This window comes from Dermacentor albipictus, chromosome 8 (genome assembly GCF_038994185.2).
Source record: "Dermacentor albipictus isolate Rhodes 1998 colony chromosome 8, USDA_Dalb.pri_finalv2, whole genome shotgun sequence".
Classification (NCBI taxonomy): domain Eukaryota; kingdom Metazoa; phylum Arthropoda; class Arachnida; order Ixodida; family Ixodidae; genus Dermacentor; species Dermacentor albipictus.
The window spans coordinates 16,766,005-16,787,396 of record NC_091828.1 but is presented as its reverse complement, the minus strand read 5'-3'; the positions used below and the strand labels follow the sequence as shown (position 1 = coordinate 16,787,396).

General features: G+C 46.1%; 2 protein-coding genes and 1 pseudogene across 5 annotated transcripts in view; 2 read left to right on the top strand and 1 right to left on the bottom strand.

Annotated features, from left to right (window-relative positions):
- LOC139048636 (uncharacterized) overlaps positions 1 to 21,392 on the top strand; it is a 101,051-nt gene that overhangs the window by 28,011 nt on the left and 51,648 nt on the right. The window contains exon 1 of one of the 3 annotated variants that reach the window (XM_070523088.1): positions 3,806 to 4,467. The exons of the other annotated variants lie outside the window; for them this stretch is intronic. Within the exon in view, the coding sequence (XP_070379189.1) occupies positions 4,001 to 4,467 (467 nt within the window). The 5' untranslated portion in view covers positions 3,806 to 4,000. Of the gene's footprint in view, positions 1 to 3,805; positions 4,468 to 21,392 lie in introns of those variants that run through there. 3 annotated transcript variants of the gene reach the window in all.
- LOC139048635 (uncharacterized) lies at positions 5,154 to 11,796 on the bottom strand. 2 transcript variants are annotated; one of them, XR_011507843.1, is made up of 3 exons: positions 11,660 to 11,796; positions 7,800 to 11,594; positions 5,154 to 6,992 (listed from the first exon to the last, which is right to left on the bottom strand). XR_011507843.1 is itself a non-coding variant. In XM_070523086.1 (2 exons), the coding sequence occupies exon 2, from the start codon at positions 11,584 to 11,586 to the stop codon at positions 9,391 to 9,393; it is 2,196 nt and encodes a 731-aa protein (XP_070379187.1). In that variant the 5' UTR covers positions 11,587 to 11,594; positions 11,660 to 11,796; the 3' UTR covers positions 5,154 to 9,390. The 2 variants fall into 2 exon arrangements, 1 of the variants encoding a protein (XP_070379187.1); XM_070523086.1 differs by having other exon boundaries at positions 5,154 to 11,594.
- LOC139048374 (uncharacterized) lies at positions 16,804 to 20,177 on the top strand (annotated as a pseudogene).

The window sequence follows — 21,392 nt, the reverse complement described above, 5'->3', positions numbered from 1 at the left end:
ATCAGTGCTTTCCACTTCTCCTGCACCTTTATGATGCAGGATAAGGGGAAAGACATCCTTAAAACATCCAGGCCAAAATACTCTTGTAACAACCTCTGCTTTGTTTTCCTGGTTCCAAGGTGACACGACCACAAACTCTTATGGGAGAGCAGCAACAAGTCTGCACAATACTTTTGGGGAACCGGTAGCTGACTTCACTCCACTGCGCTTATCCTTGTATAAGTGATACAACACACCGCTTCTCAGCTGGAAGGAAATATTCTTCTTTGCTGGAGTACTTGTTTTCTGGCACTCACTGATCTCCTGAATGGTGGGGTCCTCCACCTGCTCAGTAGCCAACTTTTCTCTATTCCCCCTTAGGAGTGTAGTGAAAGTACTTGACACTGGTGGCAATAACGTGTTCTCAAGGACCTCCTCGTTCTGCAGTTCGCGAGGTTGATTCTCCAGCTGACCGGTCTCGGGTATCTTGTTATTGCAGTAGTCTGCACTGCATTCATCCGTTTCCGCCACAGTCTTATTGGGTGTTTCCTCCATAGTGTAACGCTCGGAAGTGAGTTGAGTTGTGAATTTTTGCACCTTTGAAGGGTTTAATGCTTGTACAACCTGGTCACCGAAAATAATGCCCGTTTTTCACAATAACATATTTGATCTGTTTGCGAACAAACCGCAGCTTCAGGTGTTCGCTTTCCGAAAGGACCCTCGATGACCACTGTCGCGAGTGGCATTACACACTCTTTTCTTCCACCACGTCGCAGATCCATGTGCATTGGCCTGAGTAGTAGGATGGCGGCACATACAATGGATGGACGACATTCATTTTGGCCGCAGAGTCATGCAGTGCTCTGCACGGTTTCACCTTTACTACCACGCCATGCATGTAAGGCTCCAACAACATTGCAGTTTTCTTTGCAGTCATTGATGTACGAAAATGCATTTCCTTTGTGCAGTTTACCGTTATATATGACCCGGCTCCTTGCATTTGTAGCCAGTGATCGGCTGCCTAGTCTCAAAAGGGCTCTTTGCCTTTTGTGCGTTGGTCACTTTTTTACTCAGTTCACTGTAGTCCTTTCTTTCATTTTTACCTGAAGGGACCTTTTTTCTTCCTCTCTCTCAACTCAAGGGCTTGAAGGGTGCTTCGCATAACGGTTATTCGCACTTGTTTGGAAATTGTAGGCCATATATCAACTCCTAGAATGCTGCTAAGCTTTCAGCGCGATGCCTACTCCTCAACTAGTTCGGCCGTTTTCATTGCAGAAGTCATGTTGCTCCAGTCCTGTAACCAATTCCTTTCCTGCTCTGGGAGACAGTTGTGAAACTGCTCTAACAGAATCTTCTCCACTACATACCATGATCTGTACTTGCTGTGCTATCGCCCTTAAATCATCAACTCCCTCCACTAATCTTTCCACTACTTTTGCGGCTTCACCATTCAGGACATCATTTAGCCCCGCCGCTACCACTACCAAATTGCGCTCTCCGACATTCTTAGAAAGCTTGCTTTTTGTCTCCCTCAGTACTGTGTTCATTGTTCTGCCTGGGAACACCCCGACTGCTACCCGCTTATCACCCTTTGAATGCTCCATTATAGCTTTTTTGCACCTCCTCATATTTGAATCACCCCCGATAAGTACTAGGGTATTCCCTTCATCCCTCTCAACTTCCAGATTATGCTGCCTCTTATCATTGACTGTGACCTCATTCCTTGGGGTTAGCTTGTTCCCCTCCTCTCTTCGCGCCCGCTGGCGCCCCTGTGGCTGCAGCGTCGCCTCACTCGGGGTGTGTTGCGCCGCTTCACTATAACTATGCCGATTCACCGGTGGCGAGCCGACGACCGCTTGCTCTGCCACCCTGCCTCCCACTTCGCCTGTAGGGTCTACCCTACTTTCTGGGCTTTTGCCACCGGCTTGATGTCCCGACCCATCATTCTCCGCTGCCCGCGCCTCAAGCGCATCGAGCCGCCTTTCCAGTTCTGCGCTCCTTTCCATCTCTTCTCCAAGCTCGGTCACGGTCCTTACTAATTGCGCGGCCTGGACCGCTTCCACCTTGATCAAATCGGCGACTTTCGCCTGCAGTGCTACCCGCTTCTCCCGTTCCTCCCTCAGATATGCTTTAATCCTTTCGAACTTGGCTGCCCAAGTTCCTTCCAGTTTTTGGACTGCTTCCCTGACACCCTCGCACAGCCTGCACGTAAAGCTAGACCCCTCCGCGTCTGCTAAACTCTGGAAACTGGTCTCGTCGAGGAAGCACCAGCGCAGGCACTCGTCGCACTGCCCTTGCTCCCTGTCCCCCGCAGCCTTCCCTTTCTTCGGTCTCATCGCTAGGCCTACGTCCTTAGGCTCAACGAGCAAGTCCGCCAACTCACTCGAGCAAAGCCGACCTCGGCCGCTATCCCAAACAAAAATAAAGATTTGTCTGAGTATACTGCTACATTTATTGAGATTTCCGCAGAAGAGTGCCCAACAACTGTTTCGGCGTAAGACGTTCTTGGTTCGATAGCTTGTGCGTTTGTCGTATGACCTCCGCTTGTTTCATTAATTCAGTGAGGTTGAGAGAAGCGTATGAATGCCTGAAATTATGGATAAATATCGAGCTTGCACATGGAATTCTTTCGATGGCACGAAAAACACCAAGGTGGTAATTGTTCACTCCAGAGGCAAGGAAGTCTTTAACGTGCACCTAAATCTAAGTACACGGGTGTTTTCGCACTTCGCCCCGATCGAAATGCGGCCGCCGTGTCCGGGATTCGATCCCGCGACCTCGTTCTCGGCAACCGAACACCATACTCCTGAGCAACCAGGGCGGGTAAAACGAAGCGTTCTTCGCCCGCATAGATGGCTGCATTTATTTTTGAATAAATTTAAACTGAGTCGAACAGTTAATGTCGTTGTTGAGTGGCCAGAGATCCTCTGCGAGCTTGGAAGAGTAGTGCGCTCGGGGTGTGACCCCTGTAGTATGGTTCACTGCCAGGTTCCAATTTGGCATAGCACGATAGACTGTTTTTCTTTGCGGTCGATATGCGCCAGATGTCTGTGTTTGTCTGTATTATCCATTTGTACCGCGGTCGAAGTGAGGTGCCGCCACGAGTCCACTGGCTAAGCGCACTGCGGCTCGCTGAGGTCAACCGCGTTTGGCTTGTTTAGCTCGTCGTAGGCACCCAAGGCGGAAGTCGTGGCGTCTGCGTTAACATCCAAAAGCAAATTTGAACAGTGGGCCACGGTGACATTTAGAAGGCGGAGCGTTGTGTGCATGCCCCACTCCGCCGTAGCCTTCGCAGTGCAAGGCATCGAAGAAGGAACGGGAGCACAGCGGAGGCCGTGTTTGATTGCAAATAACTCCGCTTCTGCTGAACGCATTGAAGTACTTTTTGTGGCAAAGTATTTCTGAGAGAGCCTATTTTTACTTCAAATGGCTATCTCAACTTCGATAAAAAGTGGTTCAGGGCCCCTTTAAACACCAAACACAGGCTTGTAATTCACTTTTTTCGCTTGAAGCCGTCCGGCGGAACGTCGCACGAGAACTCCTACTTTGATGAACTCCTACTACACTTTTGATCAAGGCTTTTAAAGGTACCTCGCAATTACATTTATTTTACTAAATAAAATGTACAATTTTGCACCAAGACAGCGCGCGATTCAGAAGTAGAAGCAAAAACAGGCCGCGCCGATCAGCGCAGTCGCGGTAACACGTACTAGCCAGCGTTCAAATTACGCGCGTCCAAAACCAAAACGGAAATGTGGTTCGCTGTTGTTTGTTTTCTACGGTGCAGCCAGTTTCTCACTCTATGGGCGCAGTGGCCACGGCCGATGATGGATGGCCTTAATAAACATATCTGCAGAAGTATCAGAAACAGGGGAAACAGCCAACAAACGCTGCGAATGACGTCATCGGCACAAGTATATATAGCGCGCGAGTACCCAGTCAGACAACTCGGCGCTCGGAGGGGCACGTATCGTATCGACGCTTGCGTATAACAGTCCCTGCTCCATCGCTGTGAAGTAGTATGTATGGAGCAGGCCCTTCTCGTGATCTTGCAGCCGAACGGCGTGCTAGAAGGACCGAGGCGCAACGTAAGCGCCGCCTCGAACAACGTGAGTCTACCGATCCCGAAGTCATCGCTAAACGCCAAGCATGGGCTGAACGTGCTCGACAATACATTCGGGTTAGACGTGCCCAGGAGACCCCCGAAGAGCATGCAGCCCGACTAGCGACAAGACGAGCTTCCCGCCCTGCCCAGTACCGTGCGCAAGTCAACGCGGAGTCGGCGGAACAACGAGAACAGCGTTTGAAGGCGGCCCGAATTTCGAACCGCGAAAGTCGTAAGCGTCGAGCTCAACAAAATGCCCAACACCACGAATTTGCGACCAATATCTTCAAGCGGAAATTAAACAGTGACAGCCGAAATAAGAGAACGTATGCCCACCCGAAATACGAGTTCACTTCATGGAACGAAAGTCGTTTCTTACACTGGTAAGTTACGAAGATGAATTTTGCTTGAATTTACCGCGGTGCAAGCATGCAGTTTAAAGACATTTCACTTATGTTCTGAATACCACGTTATGTTCTGAATACCACGTGCCGCTTCTTCACCGTGTCGCTTTAGCTAGGATGCACGCCTGTACGAGTGCATCGTGTTGTGTGTGAAAGTTGCTGAGACTTGGAAGGGTTCATTTTGAACGTTTTATGCGGCCTATGAAGTCGTCGCACCAGCTTTCACAAGTTCATGTGCTTAGACCCAAGTAACCACGGATATCCAGGCGACGTCCGACGGACGTCCTTTCTGGATATTCGGGATGTCCGTGGGACGTCCATGAATATCCGACGTACGTCCGAGGGACGTCCCTGGGGAATCCAAAGGTAACTGCTTTGGCGTCCGTAGTACGTCCGACGCGGACATCCATCATGGATATTCAGGGGACGTTCAGTATATATATATATATATATATATATATATATATATATATATATATATATATATGTGTGTGTGTGTGTGTGTGTGTGTGCGTGTGTGCCCGGGGATATTCCAGATATACACATACCTTGAAGCAACAATAGCGGTTGGGACATCCAAGCACCCGACCATTAAATATATTACATTGGTCGAGTGCTTGAATGCATTCTTGTTTTAAAAAAACAAGAAATGAACCTACACCAACTTCCAAATACAATTAATCTTTTATTGTCACCTCATACATATACATATAAAGGCCAAAAAGCAAATATTTATTTATTTATTCAAAAGAACCTTACAGGCCTTATGGCAGGGCATAAAGTAATTAAGGGGGGCATATTAAACAGTAAAGATATAAAACGTTCAAATTTCCAAGAGGAACAGTGCCAGAAAGAGATTACCGTGTTACACAATATTGAAGGCACTAGGAATACAAAGCAATATCTGAAGGCACATGAACACTTGTTACTGTTAACAGACCAAAGGAATACCGTTTCTGAAAATGATATACAACATGGCAAAAATACACGATAACATACACTAGATTTGTCACTCGTGAATGGTATTAAATGGGAAAAGCATGAGTAACTGAGAGCTGAACGTGTCGGGATTAGATATGGAGGCTGTGTTATCAGGGAGGTCATTCCAGAGACGAATGACACGTGGTAGTGCAGATGAATTAAATGCATTTGTTTTAGCATATGTGCGCATGAAACTCAACTGATTATGTAATCTGCGTGAAAAAGAGTGTGGTATTTGTATTTGTAACCGGGTTCGTTTATTAGTGTAAATATATTTGTGGAATAAGCAGAGAAGAGCGATGTTGCGGCGGACATCTAATGGCAGCAACAGTAGGTCTAGTCTAATTTGTGTAATGCTTGAGTTTCTACTGTAGTTATGGGATATGAACCGGGCTGCTCTGTTTTGTATCATTTCCGTCATATTTATTAGGTAATTTTGATGAGGGGACCAAATTGGGGAGGCGAATTCTAACTGTGGCAAAATGAATGTGTGGAAAGCGAGTTTTCGAATGTTTGGCAGGGCATTTCGCAAGTTGTGCCGTAGATAGCCAAGAGAATGTGATGCTTTGGTGTATGTAGAAGTGATGTGTGGGGTCCATGAAAGATTCTCTGCAAGAACAACACCAAGGTACTTATATGATGAAGTGTGGGAAAACATAGTGTTATTAAGATGATATGAATTTTTAGAACTTACACATTTTCGGCTGAAGCACATCACCTCGCACTTTGTACAGTTTAGTGTCATGAGCCATTTGTTACACCAGTTAGCGATAAGGTTAAGATCTGCTTGAAGTTCGTCAGTCGTGTGAATAGGACGGTAGATTACGCAGTCATCGGAAAAAAGGCGCATGCAGGAAGTAATCTGGGCGGGTAAGTCGTTAATGGAGATTGAGAAGAGTAAGGGGCCGAGGACGCTGCCTTGTGGCACACCAGAGCTAACAGAAGTCGGGGAAGAGAAATTGTTAACAACAGTAAACTGCTCTCGAAAAGAAAGTGTAGCGTATTAGCCGGACGCCAGGGTGGAACAGACGTCTATTGATGCCGTGCCCTTTTTATAGGGTGATGAACATGTGATCTGCCGACTGATGCTTGCGTGGCCGATAAGCGATTATCATGAAAATGTAGTATGACACGCGATATCAATATACAATATTCCTTTCCCCTAAGATTCGTTACACAATTGCAAAATGTCTGGTTAGTCATCAATGCCATAACGTGCGATAGGCCGTCTAACGTGTGTTGATCTTCGCGTCTCGACCGGGTCTTGGGTAGCTTGGCCCGGTCTTGCCCCTGCGGCTGCTTCCGTGCTGACCGGCGGCTGTTGTGGTCGTCTGGCTGTAGGAGGCAGCCTGACGTGGTAGTCTGCACTTCAGACTGGATCGGCTTCGAGCCTCGTCCAGGCGCTCCTCAACTGGTTCCGGTGCCTGTGATGGCGTTCGCCGTTGTCCAACTGGACGATGTACGACACCAGGCCTCGCACTGCCACAACCCTGACCGCCTTCCACCTTGGACCTGGACAGAAGCTTTTAGCATAGACCGCGTTAGCGACATGGAACCTCTTAATCTCCGGTCGTTGCGGTTCCGGCACGTATTGCCGGTCCGGATGAAGTCTGTCCAAGGCTGTCCTCAGCCTTCGTCCGAACATCAATTCTGCCGGAGATTTCCCCGTGACCGAATGCGGCGTCGTGTGCTGTTTAAACAGGAACCGTGAAATCTTGCACTGCGTTGAACCTTCCTGTTGCTTCTTTAACTTCTCTTACCATTCTCTCCACCCTGCCATTACTGGCGGGATTGTAAGGAGCAGTGAAAATAGCACGCACACCATTGCACTTTAAAAACGTTTGCAACTCCGAGCTAGTGAATGCTGTGCCATTATCCGAAACGATAACGTCTGGCATACCGTGTGTCGCAAACATCTTCCTTAAGCTGGTGACGACAGCTGTAGCTTTCATGGATGACATGATTTCGACCTCAGCCCAGTTGCTGTACGCGTCTACCACGATTAAAAATACTTCTCCATTAACTGGACCAGCGAAATCAATGTGTAGGCGACTCCAAGGTTGATCTGGATTGATCCAAAAATGCACTGGAACCTTGGGATCACTTTGCCGGTTACTCTGACATGGCTGACAGTGTCGTACAAACTCTTCAATTTCGTGGTCCATTTTCGGCCACCACATGAGCCCTCTAGCTGACGCTTTCATAGCACTCATCCCAGGGTGATTTGCATGTAGGAGTTGAAGCACACTTTCTCTTGCTGCGTGAGGAATTACAACGCGATTCCCCCACAGTATGCAATCACGATGCAACGACAACTCCGTCTTCCTCACCTCGTAAGGCGCGAACTTGCTGTCCAGTTGTGTTGACGGCCAGCCACTAAGGATCCAGTCCTTTACCATGGACAATACTTTGTCCTTCTTGATCAGCGCAGCGATGTCTGCCGCCTGCAGCGGTGCGCACTCGACTGCTTCCAACAGGAGCACGTCCCCAGGTAGCTGTGGCTCGTCTTCGTCTCCCGGAGCTGGCAGACAACTGAGTGCGTCTGCATTGAAGTTTTCTTGGCCTCGCCTGTACTGAAGGCTGTAGTTATACGCAGACAAACACAAAATCCAACGGAGCATTCTGGGCTCCAACGGAGCCCAGAATGCTGAAAGAAAGAGAGCAAAAAGACATGAATTAGCATTACTAAACTGCGAAAGCAACAGAAATGACATGAAGGAATTAATCTTGACTACATCACTTGAATAGCACTCATATCCCTGCCACACGGGCACATAAAATGACATTAACTGGGTAATGCCTTAAACTTTAATGTAATTTGCGGGGTGCCACACGGACATGCTTAATGGTATTCAAGCTTAAATGCCATTCGCAATGTAGTGCGTTCTCGTAACTCACTTTGCCGTGGAATGCGTACTCTGGTTCCCAATGTCTCCCCAATCTGACGTGACTAAACGAACTATTAGTGAAGAACAATTAATATATTCTTGACTTTCTTTAAAAAATAGCTCTCTCTTGCGGCGTAGTGAGTTCTTACAATTATTGAAACTCACTTGGCCATCGAATGCGTACTCTCATTTACAATGTTCCCGCCGTGGCTGCAGTGACCATATCCTCACGATATTAAACAAACTTGTAGATCAAAACAACTAATACATTCTTCACTTTTTTAAAAGGAGCTTTTTATTTTCGTAGAGATCAGCAGGCGATCTTGGCGCTACTCACGGCCACAGCTCTAACCGTGAGCGCATTAGCCAGGAGAAGCTGTTCGATTGCACAGCGGCGGCTACTTGCCTTGTTGGCCTCATACTGAAGCCTTCGAATTTCTCAACGATGCTCGACTCGAAGCACGTATGTCAGAACAAACTGGAGCACACGGTCACATTTTTCAGGATCGCTGCTTGGGAGCTTTGAAGCTGTGAGCGCTATTTTTCCAATTTCAATGCTTTGGCTACGCTATGGATTGGCCGTCGAGCTAGCTTTGGCTTCAAACAGTTTACGGCTGGGTGTAACAATGACATTCCAGAAGTAAACTACATACAATATGCCAATTAATTAAACATCTGCTCCCTAGATGACTGTTTTTTATTGTATTACGATTTAATAATAATAGATAATATTTGAGGTTTTACGTGCCAAAACCACTTTCTGATTATGAGGCACGCCGTAGTGGAGGACTCCAAAAATTTTGACCACCTCGGGTTCTTTAACGTGCACCTAAATCTAAGCACACGGGTGTTTTCGCATTTCGCCCTGCAAACGAACTTGACCATTCCACTGCATCTATCGCCATCGCAAAGCTTAATGTCATTAAGTATGCGCATGTAGCAGCGACCGAAATATAATGGCATTAAGAAACTTAGGTCTTAAACATTTAATGCCATTAACCTCGCCCGTGTGGCACAGGTATAACACCTGCGATTAAGACATATGCAGCAATGGAATTATAACAAATTTCCCATGCCAGGGTAACCTGACAAGCTTACGCACATTCCTTAATGGCCAACATTTAACATCAGAAAGCTGTGAAACCACATAAACATCAATGGTACAAGAAGAAAATGGCTTATCATAGAAGTTTTCCTTCACCATGAATTCGCGACCAATGATGCAAGGTGCTTGTGTAGCTCTAAAGTGTGCGAAACTATCTACAATCACGACAGAGCCATCTATTATGCAGCAGTTATCAGGAACATCTACACTGAGGATGAAGCTAGCAAACGTGGCCTGTTTGTACTGGGGTGGTGCACAGGTACCTAGGAGAGGCCCATCTGAATGTTCTTTTGTAAATTTAATCGCGTTCAGTGATGGAAAGGTTGCCGCCCCCTTTCCCTCTCGCTCCTTTAAGCGGTTGTACAGCTGGGCAAGTGGAGTCTTGTGGCTTTTTAGAAGCCGCTTGAGGTACTGCATATTATTTTCAAAAGGAAATGCGCTGAACATGTCCAGTGGTCCGTGCTTGCGTACATCATTTGCAACATGTAATGCACAGTGAACATTGTAGGAAACCTGGTCATTTCCATACAATCTTGCAAAAGTTTTAACAAAGTACTTAAGAAGAGACTCGGCATAATCAGTATGCTGCTGGCACAGGCTAGGACTTGCCAGAATGTACACTGCACAGTGCAGCGAAAGAAAGTTCATGTAAAGATCAGGAGGTAGAACAGGCATGAGTACTACAGGCCCAGTGTAGAGAAGTAGTAGTCTGAATTCTGTGGCCTTCCAACGCTCAGCCTCTGCTACACTTCTAGGTTTGCGGGAAAATTCTTTAGGTACATTAGGAGCTAAAGATAGGTTTAAGTCAGACAACCGTCTTCGTTCTGCAGGTCCGAGACGGACCTCTAAACGGCCACCTAACCAAGCACTAAGCAACTTTTTCATAATGCCCAGACATAAAAGGTGCATGTAGTCAAGGGGTGCAGAGGCGACACAGTCTATGGGAAGCGTCATCAAAACTGAGGTGCCTAGGTGATGGTCAGGGTCAGTCTGACGCCTGAATGAATCATCGGTGCGCAAAGTGGAGGACCTCGCTGGAAAGCTGAGTCGGTTGTTGCTGTATGTGCCCTCTACTGTGCACTTTGGGCACCCAGAATATCCAGTGTGTCCTTTAATTTGAAAAACAAATGACCGTGCTGGTGCATCTAAAACAAAACAAGTTGACGAAACCTTAATTACCCGGTGCTCAAAAACCATTCCATGCGAAAGAAGCTGCTGCAGCTCACTGACAAGGGGGCTCAGAAAATCATTCGCTGAAACAGGCTTTGAAGGCCCAGCAAAAATGCCGACTACAAAGGGTGAAACTCTGCCATGCTCACCAATCATGCACTGTATTGGCCACAACTGCATGTTAGAACTCTTAGAAATTGGCAGTCCGTCAATATTAAACAACAAAGAAACATGGCTGCCCTTAAAACATGCTTCCGACAAGGCATTTTCTAGACTGCACTGCAAGCCAAAGTGACAGTATTGCCCAGGAGCCATGTCAGTTAAAGCAGGTGCACGTTGTGTACCCCTGGGCGTGGAGAGCAAAGTGCGAGCGTCACTTGGGAGAGATGAGGGGTCAAAGCTACTCGTCTTGAGCATCTTTAGCAGTGATGTGACCGCTGTATGCGTAACATTTTCCTTAATAGCCCAACTGCGCAGTCGTTCAGCAAAGTCAGAGGGCACCGATGAAGAGTCCGCGGTAGCTAAATCAAATGTAGGCTCCGGGGTCCTGCTAACCAGAGAACCCACACTCACCTCTCCTAAGGGATCCTCTTGTGACGCTCTCACAGGCGAGCCAAGTGAACCATCCGAAGAGTCGCTTAGAGTGGATCCATCAAGGAAGCAAGGTACATTGTCCGTAGTGCGCGCAGTGTCACAACCAGCGGCCTGAACTTCTGATGTCGCCTCGGTGCAGCGGCCAGAGTCGCAAGGCACACAAATGTTTGCAGGTACAGCACGACCACACGTGTTAACACATGCGTGAGTAGTACATGCGCCACTGCACATTTCTGCACTTGCGACTTCTCGAGCCGTTGACTGCTGGCTGCCGGTGCGAGATCCAAAGTCCTCGAATAGCATCTTTGTCTCCAGCGACGCTCTCTTTCGCGTATAAGGCTTCTCCTTAAGCCTAAGCATGTTGGCACCTGTGCAGAAAGCACATTTCAACACCCAAACGAATTAAAAAAGAAATAAGACGTAGCTGTCATACCTTATTAGCTGCAGGAGCAGGAGACTTTGGCAGGCACGGAAAGTGACAAACGAATCAACACACGTCCGCTGTTCCGCTGCCCTTGAAACAATCGCACAATGAAAGACGCCGTGACAACGATGGCTAGGCTTGGATTGGATCACTGCAAGGCTTCTGCTTTGCAAAGGGCCTATAACGCATCAACGTGCATCTACGCAAACTTAAATAAATTTTTAAAGTATTTTATTATTACACAGTGAAATATTTACTTATTTTGGAAATATTCGTTGTTCGATTTTCGCGTTTTGTGTTGCTGCTAAGGCTTTTGGCACTTTAAGGGCAGAAAATTATAGCCTCTGAGATTACTGTTACTACATGGCGGCTGTGACGTACTGTAGCTTTCGTATACTCGCTTTCAGCGCACGCGGGCACCAAAAGCATAGCCTTTGAGATTTGTTTTTGTTGCCTGGCGAGGGCCAATGCTCCGTCGCGCACAAGCGATAGTGCCATCGCCAGCACCATGGGTGATATATATATATATATATATATATATATATATATATATATATATATATATATATATATATATATATATATATATATATATATATATATATATAAAGAACTTGAGTGGTGCTACAAGGTAAACAGAACAAGTATTTAATTTCGACAGTTTCGATCGGTGGACCGATCTTCATCAGGGTTTACAAAAAAATGGCAGTTCGGCCGTGGTAGGGAAGACACCAGACCGGGTACCCGGTCGTTCTTACATACATCAAACCGAGAGGAACAGTTGTGACAGTGATTGATTTTCGGCGCCTTGGCAGATTTACAGCGGCCTTTGGCAGCTATGCAGGGCAGTTAGAGGAAGGCGGAGTCACATGTATGTAGAGCAAGGAGGTAAGTGAGGAAAAAAAAAGAAAACGGAAAGAAAAAGAAAAAATCACACAGGAGGAGGGAGACGTAAAACGGAGAGGGAGGGGGGCGGGAAGTAGCGGCAGCTAGGTTCCCGTGCGCCCGAGGCAAGGAGGGAGAAAGCGGTCGCTCCGCAGCTCCAGTGCGTGGGCTGCCGTTGTAGCGGGAGCGGGTGGCGGGGGACACAATAGAGAAGGGGCCCAGAAGGAAGACAGAAGAGCGGCAACTTGTAGAAAGAAACACAGTGTCACAGTACAAATATACAAGGCACGGCCCGTTCCGGCAGCTTTGTGGTCCAGCTACGGTGCGACAAAAAGAAAAAAAAATAGTTCCAAAAAATGCATGGGATTCGCAACGCAAGTGCGCCCATGGGCTTAGATTTAGGGCGTCGAGTTAAATAGCCTCCTTGTGGTCCAGTTTTTGAACGTTGTTTAACAGACAACTGACATCAAGTCAGCACGTGCGTATTTCAGGAAGGGCAATAGGTCACTTAGAATGACACTTCAGTGGCAGGGTCCAGGAAACTGAATTTATTGGTTTTCCGCTCGCCCCCTTGAGGCGTATGCGGAGGGGTGAGTAAGCAGTGAATAGCCAGCGTCTCAATTTTACAGTACATAGCATGTATTCGCGTTTCCCATGCACTTTCACGGCATATCTCGGAGGCACGTCATCCGCCCCGGACTCTCATTAATTCCTTTAGTGTACGTTCCAAATTTATGGATGAAAAAAGATTCTCTCTGCTCGCGTGCACGGGTGTGTTGGAAACCAGATTGCAAGAGCACAACGCTCACGCGTTCAAAGTAGTGATCTGGCAGCCGAACGTGCCTGGAGAAGGGTGCAATTGGGGAGACTTTTCACATGCGCGCGGTGATTGTTAAACCGTAGGCGGAAAGGGATCTCTGTTTGGCCGATATATATTCCTGCTTACACACCTCGCATCGAATTTTGTACACGACGTTACTGGAATCACAGTCAAGATTTTCGGTAATTTTATATACGAAGGGCGAGTTCGATGCTTCAGCCGTGTCTGCTGTTGTCATGTGACGGCATACCTTGCAACGAGGTTTCCCACACGGTCGACAGCCCTCGGGCGTGTTTGACTTCTGTGTCCTCGCCCTGACTAACAAATCCCTTAAATTTTTGTTTCTTCTATACACAACCCGAGGCGGCTGCTTGAAGATAGTAGCGAGTCGGATGCTCTAGCGTTTCATGATATTAAAATGGCGGGTGAGAATCCATGGCATTGACCCGCGGAGCACCGGTGGTGTATGTGAGGACCAAGTTTCGATCTGATTGTGTATTGGTATTGCTAACCTTTTCTCCCATTATCTGTGCGCGATCTAAGCTGCGGGCGCGTTCAATGGCATCGTCTACTATTTTTGGAGGATATTTTTGGCGTATGAGAGCAGATTTCAGTTCCTCCGCGTGTCGCTCAAATTGCGCAGATTGGGAACAGACTCTTCTGTATCTGTGGGCCTGGGAGTAGGGAATGCCTATTTTGCAGTGATGGGGGTGGCTACTATAAAAATGCAGATATTGCCGACGATCTGTTGGCTTTTTGTATAGGGACGGGGAAATGCGACCGCCACTCAGTGACAGAGTGACGTCGAGGAAGTGAATACTATTTTGGGAGAAGTTGTGCGTAAAGCAGATTGACGGGTGCAGAGAATTGAAATTGGAAATGAAGTCTAAGAGACTTTGTTCATTGTCGGCCCACACAAAGAAAATGTCATCCAGGAATAGCTTATAAAATATTGGTTTTACGGCCGAGTTTGCGAGGAAGGGTATTTCTAAAGATGCCATAAAGATATTTGCATAATTTGGCGCCATCTTCGTTCCCATGGCGGTTCCACTGATTTGCAAATAATGCTTGTCCTCGAACTCAAAGTGATTATATTTCAGTACTAGATTTAAAAGAGTCGCAACTGTGTCTTTATCTAATTGTCTAGGTTGGCTGGAGCCAGCGTAAGCTGAAACTACGGAAGCTATGCCCTCGGCGTGAGGTATGAATTGGTGTACAAAGATGCGACATCCAGTGACCAAGTAACCCCCCGCCGGTACCGTCAGGTTTGATACCTCCCGAAGGAAATGATTTGTGTCTTTAATGTACGAGGGAAATGAAGATGGGATGTCCTTAATGAGACTGTCAATAAAGCTGGATATTTTCTCAGTCACTGTTCCATCACTGGAAACGATAGGCCGACCGGGATTGTTTATTTTGTGGATTTTGGGTAGTAGGTAGAAACGGCCGGGGCCAGAGTTTCTTGGTATCAATGCTTTGAGCGTCTTATCGGTTATCTGCCCTGCCTTGCGCAGAGTGGTTAGGGCGTCCTTTATTTCGCTTTCAAATTTCTGGGTAGGATTGCTTGGGAGTTCTCTGTAAAATTTAGAGTTTCCCAGTTGACGGAAACCTTCGGCTATGTAAACATTCCGGTCAAGTACCACCACTGCACCACCCTTGTCCGCTGGCTTAATGACAATTGTCTGATCATCACGTAGAGTTCGCAGTGCCTGCTCTTCCTCTTTTGAGAGGTTGCTGCGGATGGGACGATGCCTCTCGTACTCTTTTATAATGTCTTTTTGAACCGCACAAATATACATGTCCAAGTATTTGTCGCGTGCCTCGCCAGGTGTCCATGATTTTTCGGAGAGTTCAGGTAGCTGGTCAAGACACCCTTCTGTAGTTTTTCGATCATAAAAGTACTCCCGTAGTCGCAAATTTCTCGCGAAGTCATCCAAATCTTGAAACAATTGAAACTCGTTCATCCTTCCTGACGCCGGACAAAAAGTTAGACCTTTCGAAAGGAGATTTAGTTGCGCACTCGACAATGGGCTACTCGACAAGTTTATGACATTTGAGGCGTTGCCCACCGTCTCGTGCTTTTTTCCACTGATTACTTCAGAACAATCGGTCGCCTCGGAGTCAGGGTTTTGGCTTTGAGAATCAGCTCTGATGGCCGTTGGGATATTGTCACGCTCCCGTTTCTTTCTTTGTTGTTCTTGGACATTGAAATTTTTCCTTCCCTCGTACTTTACCAGTTCCAGCACTTGCAATTCAGTGAGCTTTGACTGACACAACAGAAGCTGCTCCTCGTTTTTAAGTTGCGATGCTCTACGCACACTATGTTGTGCCACCAGACGAGTGAGCCCAAGCGAGCTAGGCCTCCCGTAGTATAGCCGTATATCCCGTATATATATATATATATATATATATATATATATATATATATATATATATATATACGGAATCATACCTCATACACAAGTTTAATTGCCTACACCCGACAGGAATTGATTTGGCACGCGGCAACTTAGAATCTTTAAAAGCTGTAACTTAAATCTGAAACTCTCATATCATCAACCAATACACAAAACACATTAGGCCACGAGCCAACTTTAATTCTTAACCTCATCTACTCTTCCATTTCGAAAAAAATTTTTCCTGCCTACTACTCAATTTAATGTACTCTTTCAGGTTTTTACGTCTATACCAACTGTACGATCCCCTTCTTCCATGTACACTTGCCCCCGCCCGCTTCTGCGTGCGTTACCCTCCTGTTTGTTATACCGGTTTCGGCCCCCCTCTCCCTTCCCTCCCCCCTTTTTTTATCTTTTTTTTTAAACCCCCTCGACAACACATTCGGAAGTCAATATGCCTTTTTCGGCGCCTCAACCCAGAGTATCGCCATCTCTGGATGCCGCCGTAACGACACCTACGTTAAGCGCGTGGGGCAGTGCCCCTTGAAAGACCATGCCGCTGCCTGCAGTCACACCATACATTGCACCGCAGACGAAACGACGTCGCCACCTTAACTATTTCAAAATTACTCGGCGTATTACTACTATGCTACTCAAGTCACTTTCAGGAGGAATGAACGTTTATTTTAAGAAACAGCGAGAAAGTGTCCTTTCTTCGCCCTAGGTGGGCGGCTCTCTCAGTCCAGAAAGCCGTTGGCTAATGCTGCAGCCCGGGCCCGGTCCACCAGACTTCGCTGATCGTCCAGGCTCCGTGCCTTTAACATTGCCTACTCATGTTTTTTTTCTTGTGTGTGTGTGTGTGTGGCCGTTCTAATGCCTCAAAAACATGCCGCCAACGACTCCCCCTGAGTACCTCCTAACCTTTCGCATCTCCAACACGCCCCCAAGCCCCCGTATTTCTTAAAGATCTCATTTTTCTCTTTCTTTTTCTTTCACTACCCCCCTTTTTTTGCGCCGCCCATTACCCCACCCCCCTTTCCCCTTTTTCCCCCTTTTTTCTGCTTCTATTTCTTTTCTTTTCTCCCCGCGTGCCCACTCTCACGCTCTCATCCTCTCGTCTTGAGAATGAAGCTCACAGACGTCGGACGACAGCGCTTGTTTCCTCTTGTAATCGCTCTCTTTAAAACCAGCCGCCAGCGACAACTTCCGCATGTGACGTCACTGCACTAACCCTTTAAAACTAACACGCCGACGATGACGAGGCCGCCTTTGACGAAGATAGGTCCTCCTGTAGAAACGTTGGCCAGCCTGTCTGAGGTACGTTATCCCTGTTTACAAACTTTATACCACTATATATATATATATATATATATATATATATATATATATATATATATGTATATATATATATATATATATATATATATATATGTAGCGCTTCTTTTTTTTCTGTGCGCTTGCTACCTTTGTACGCGTATAGATATTTACTTCGTCTGTCCCGGCGCCCAATTCAAACCTGAGCTCGGAGCGTGGTCGGCGCGGTCACTTAATTTGAAGTTTGCCAGAGCATGGTAAGTGCATCTATGCTTAGTGGTCCTTATATTAATATTTATGCAAAGCGCTGCCGTTATTTGTACTATTTATTACCCTTCGTTGATGGGCTAGCCGGCGCACGTGCGTCTATCCTTTGTAGCCTTGCATGTCACCGGGTGGGGGGCTCATGTCTTTGAGCAAATAAATTATTATTATTTAACCTGTCGCGCTGCAGCTAATCCGCCTTGACAACGATTAGCGTGCATGTGGCCCGGCCTGTCTGGGATGGTGTAGAGCGATAGCTGAAATAGTGTACCTTTTTTTTTAAATGTATAGTTGGGTTTTTTGTTTTAATATGCGCGTGGTGGCATCATTTCAGATGTATGCAATTGTGGAGTTTACTGCTACAGAGGAAGTGGAGGTTGTGCCTTGCACGTGGGTAAATGGTGACAAATGTCTGTGGCCAAAAGTGCCATCAGATAGAGCCACAAGAATGGTTCGACGCGCAGCAAAACCAGATGCGGGATTCCTCTCATATGATGCGCTCGTGAAAGGTGTATTCCGTGAGTATTCCCTTGACTATTATGTGTACTGTCACTATAAATTCAAACGCCAGTTACGAAGTTATATTGCATTAATTGCTTTGTTCGGTTTACAAATTTACCTGCATATGTGCATGCCAGTGGGTTATTTCACTCTAAAATTTTTACTTTGAACTGCTCCATGCATGTTTAGAAACAGCCTCCAAAGCCATTGCACGTAGCAGTCGTTGTCATCACTTTACTGTCCGCGCTTCAATTAATTTATGTTGATGGTATACATGTGATCGTGTGCATAGTTTCGGCCTTTTAACTATTGTCAATGCACTATACCTCAGACACATATGAAGATGGCCGTGCAAAGTTGGAAGAGGCCCGGTTCAGGTCCGATTTATCGGAATCTGATGGCGGTGGAAAGCGGAAGAGAATTAGACCTTTGCGCTACAGTTCGGAATCTGATTCCGATGATGACCTTCCGCGCGCCCCCTTGCAGCTTTCCATGCAGCACAAGACACGTAAGACTTTTGTTTTCGTATTTTACCTTGGTCAAGTTGCTACTTTCAGTGGCACTAGTGTGTGGAAAAGTGATTGCCAGGTGGTGCACTACATAAGGATCCAGTAACATGAGTAACTTAGAAAATTTTAAATGGTGGCCCTGAGCTTATAAAATTCGCATATTTTTTGTTGGCAGACCATTTGGTGGTTGTTTTCAATGTGAGGTTTCATTGGTTTTGTTCAGCTTGCAGAGTCCCAAAAAAGCGCAGAATGGAGCCTCTGCAAGGAAATTCAGAGATGACGTCACTGCCAGGTAGCATATCAGCTCATTGCCAGCTAGGTGTCGTTTGATTGCACTGACCCTCTCTTTCTGCAGGTTCTAGTCGGGAGACACCCGCTCTTCCTTTCGAAAATCGGAATGAGGACGAAGTCGGCCTAATTAGGGATTGTGTGGCTGTGGCTGAGGTGGCGCAACAGTCCCAAGGTAAAAAGGTTTTCCCAATTTCATGTCATTTTGTTCTGTCTTGCTTGCACACGTTCAGAACCGAGTTGCATAACAAACACTGCAGCTATTATTGCAGGAGCTGAGAGTCAGCAGCATTTGGATGCCAGCCCCAGTGCCAATTGTAAAACTCACTTTGCCTATTTCTCACAGTTCCAACACACTTTTGGGGTGCTTGCTCATTAATCGCTGTGTTGCACTTTCCAGGTTGTCGACAAACCTCGGGGACAGCCCTGAGCAGTGCTGGTAAGTTTTCGAACAGCAGTACTCTGGCTTACTTGTTTAATGCTGTTTTCCCTCTTACAGAGTTTCAGCGGCGGGTTATAAACAGTTTAAATATCGTGAGGCACAATCAGGCTGAAATTATACAGATGCTGACAGTAGCCCTACAAAGAAATAGTCCTCCAGGTGCAGAAACTTCAAACACTCCTGAGCCAGTGCTGCGCTGCCCACTGGACAGTGTGCGAGAAGTCCTTGATTTCAATGAAGAACTGACTGAAGGAAAAAGTGAAGCTCTGGTATGGTTCAGTAAGACATTTCGTTTCAGATGCTAGCGTCTCGGTTTTGCTGAATATTTGCATATGTACAACCTGTTTCAAAAAAGTGTGCCAGTGAATGACCAACTTTGCTCCACTTGTTTCAGTGCATACAATTTTCGTCTTGTTTGCATTCACAGATACATGTGCTCAGTGGCCCTGGCATTTGCATCTGTGTAAACCCATTTCACTGCCACACCGACATCTCAGAAGATATGCTATGTACTTGCATGTTAGCTGAGAGTTACATACACATCCTAAATTTCTTCCAGGTTCTGGACCTTATGGGCTATGGAACAAGAACCCTGAACACAACTATTAAGTCAATGATGGCTTATATAATGAGTGATCAGGCTGCGTCGGAATTTAGTATGGACGGCCGCAAAGGCAAGGTTTGATTTAGGGACCTGAAGCTCGTCAAAGTTCTGTTCTGTAAGTGTACATCTTCACATCTGGTAGAAATTGACTGTTTCTTGAAACTTAAGGCGCGCCCATTTCTTTTAGCGGCTGCTCGGCGGACACGCCACCACAAAGACTGCACGGTAGACGACGTGCTCTACCACATAAAGGAGTGGCTGCGCAGGGCAAAAGAAAGGTGTGCAGCCACTGCTAAGAAAGACTGAAAGTGTATGTGAAATGGTTTTCTTGAGTAAACATTTGGCAGCTAGAGGTTGAAGCTAACGCTTAAAATGGAGTTTAATTATTACTTGTCTGTTTATTTCAGTTGCTGTACAGAAACCAGACGCTACTTCCGTGCAGGACCATGATGGTGCTTAATTAGCTTACAAAAGTGGAAAATAAAGTCTTGTTGAATTGTGGAATGTTTTCCTTGATTTTTACTAAAGCTTTACTAGACCTGTTTGGCTGCACATAGTGATTGAGGATTCAAAATGAAACAAAATAAGAATTCTCCACTTGTAGCATGCAATTGTATAATTATATGCAAATTTGAACACAGGAAACTACTTCCTGTTTTAAGAAAAAAACATGCCAAAAAATGCACGCAGGAATACAAGACTAGAAAGAGGCTGGACAGACAGGAACCAGCCTCATTCCCGTCTTGTGTACGTTTCCTACGTGCGTCTTTCCATTTTTTTTTTGAAGTCGCTTCAAATGGGCGCTTATCTATTCTGCTAGTCATCCACAAGCATTTTTTGAAAGCAAACTTCATTTATATGACCCACTGATAGAAAAGAAACGTATTATAATACTACGATGTTAAAATGGGCAAATTATATATCAAGTTGGAAATATATTTATTTTGCCTTTGCAAAGCGTAGACTGTGTCTGACAGAGAATAAAAACAAGCAAACATAATATGAACAATTTTCCGGCAATATTTTCATGTTAGTTTACATAATTATGTTAGCTAGTGTATATATCCTGGACATGCCTATTTACGGACAGCCAGCGGACGTTCAAAACTGGATGTCCCATGGACATCCCATTGGGATGTCCTTCGGACATCCAAACAGGATATGGACTTCTCCTGTACGTCCCACGGACGTCCATGTTGGATATCCGAATGGACGGACGTTGGGACTTATGGCGGACGTCCCACGGATATCCGTGGTTACTTGGGGATCTGTTTTATGCGTGGGTTCTTGAACTGTTGCTTTATGCAGAACTGTTGTTAATTTTACGAGTACAATGTTTTCGTCTCATTTGTAAGCAGCTTAAATCGCACTGTGTTTTATCGGAAAAATTAGAGGCAAGTGCTTCTTAAACGGCTTTAATATTTTCACCCGACGACATCTCTCATATTGCGGTTGCTTGGTAATGTAGCTCAGGGTGAGGATTGCTGTTAGCTGCGGCATGTGGTATTGCTGTTCGATTTTAATTGAAAATTTGCGTCATGTTGTCTGTACGCATCGATGACGTTTGAGCACACCTACCATGCAGAGTGCGTTGTTTCACAACTGAATTTGATAGCTAGCTGGGCGAGTAGGTACATCTTCATAACTATTACAAACAGTGCGCACTAAAAAACGCAAAGAATAGAGAAACATGAGTCGTGGGTAAGCGCTCGTGTTTGT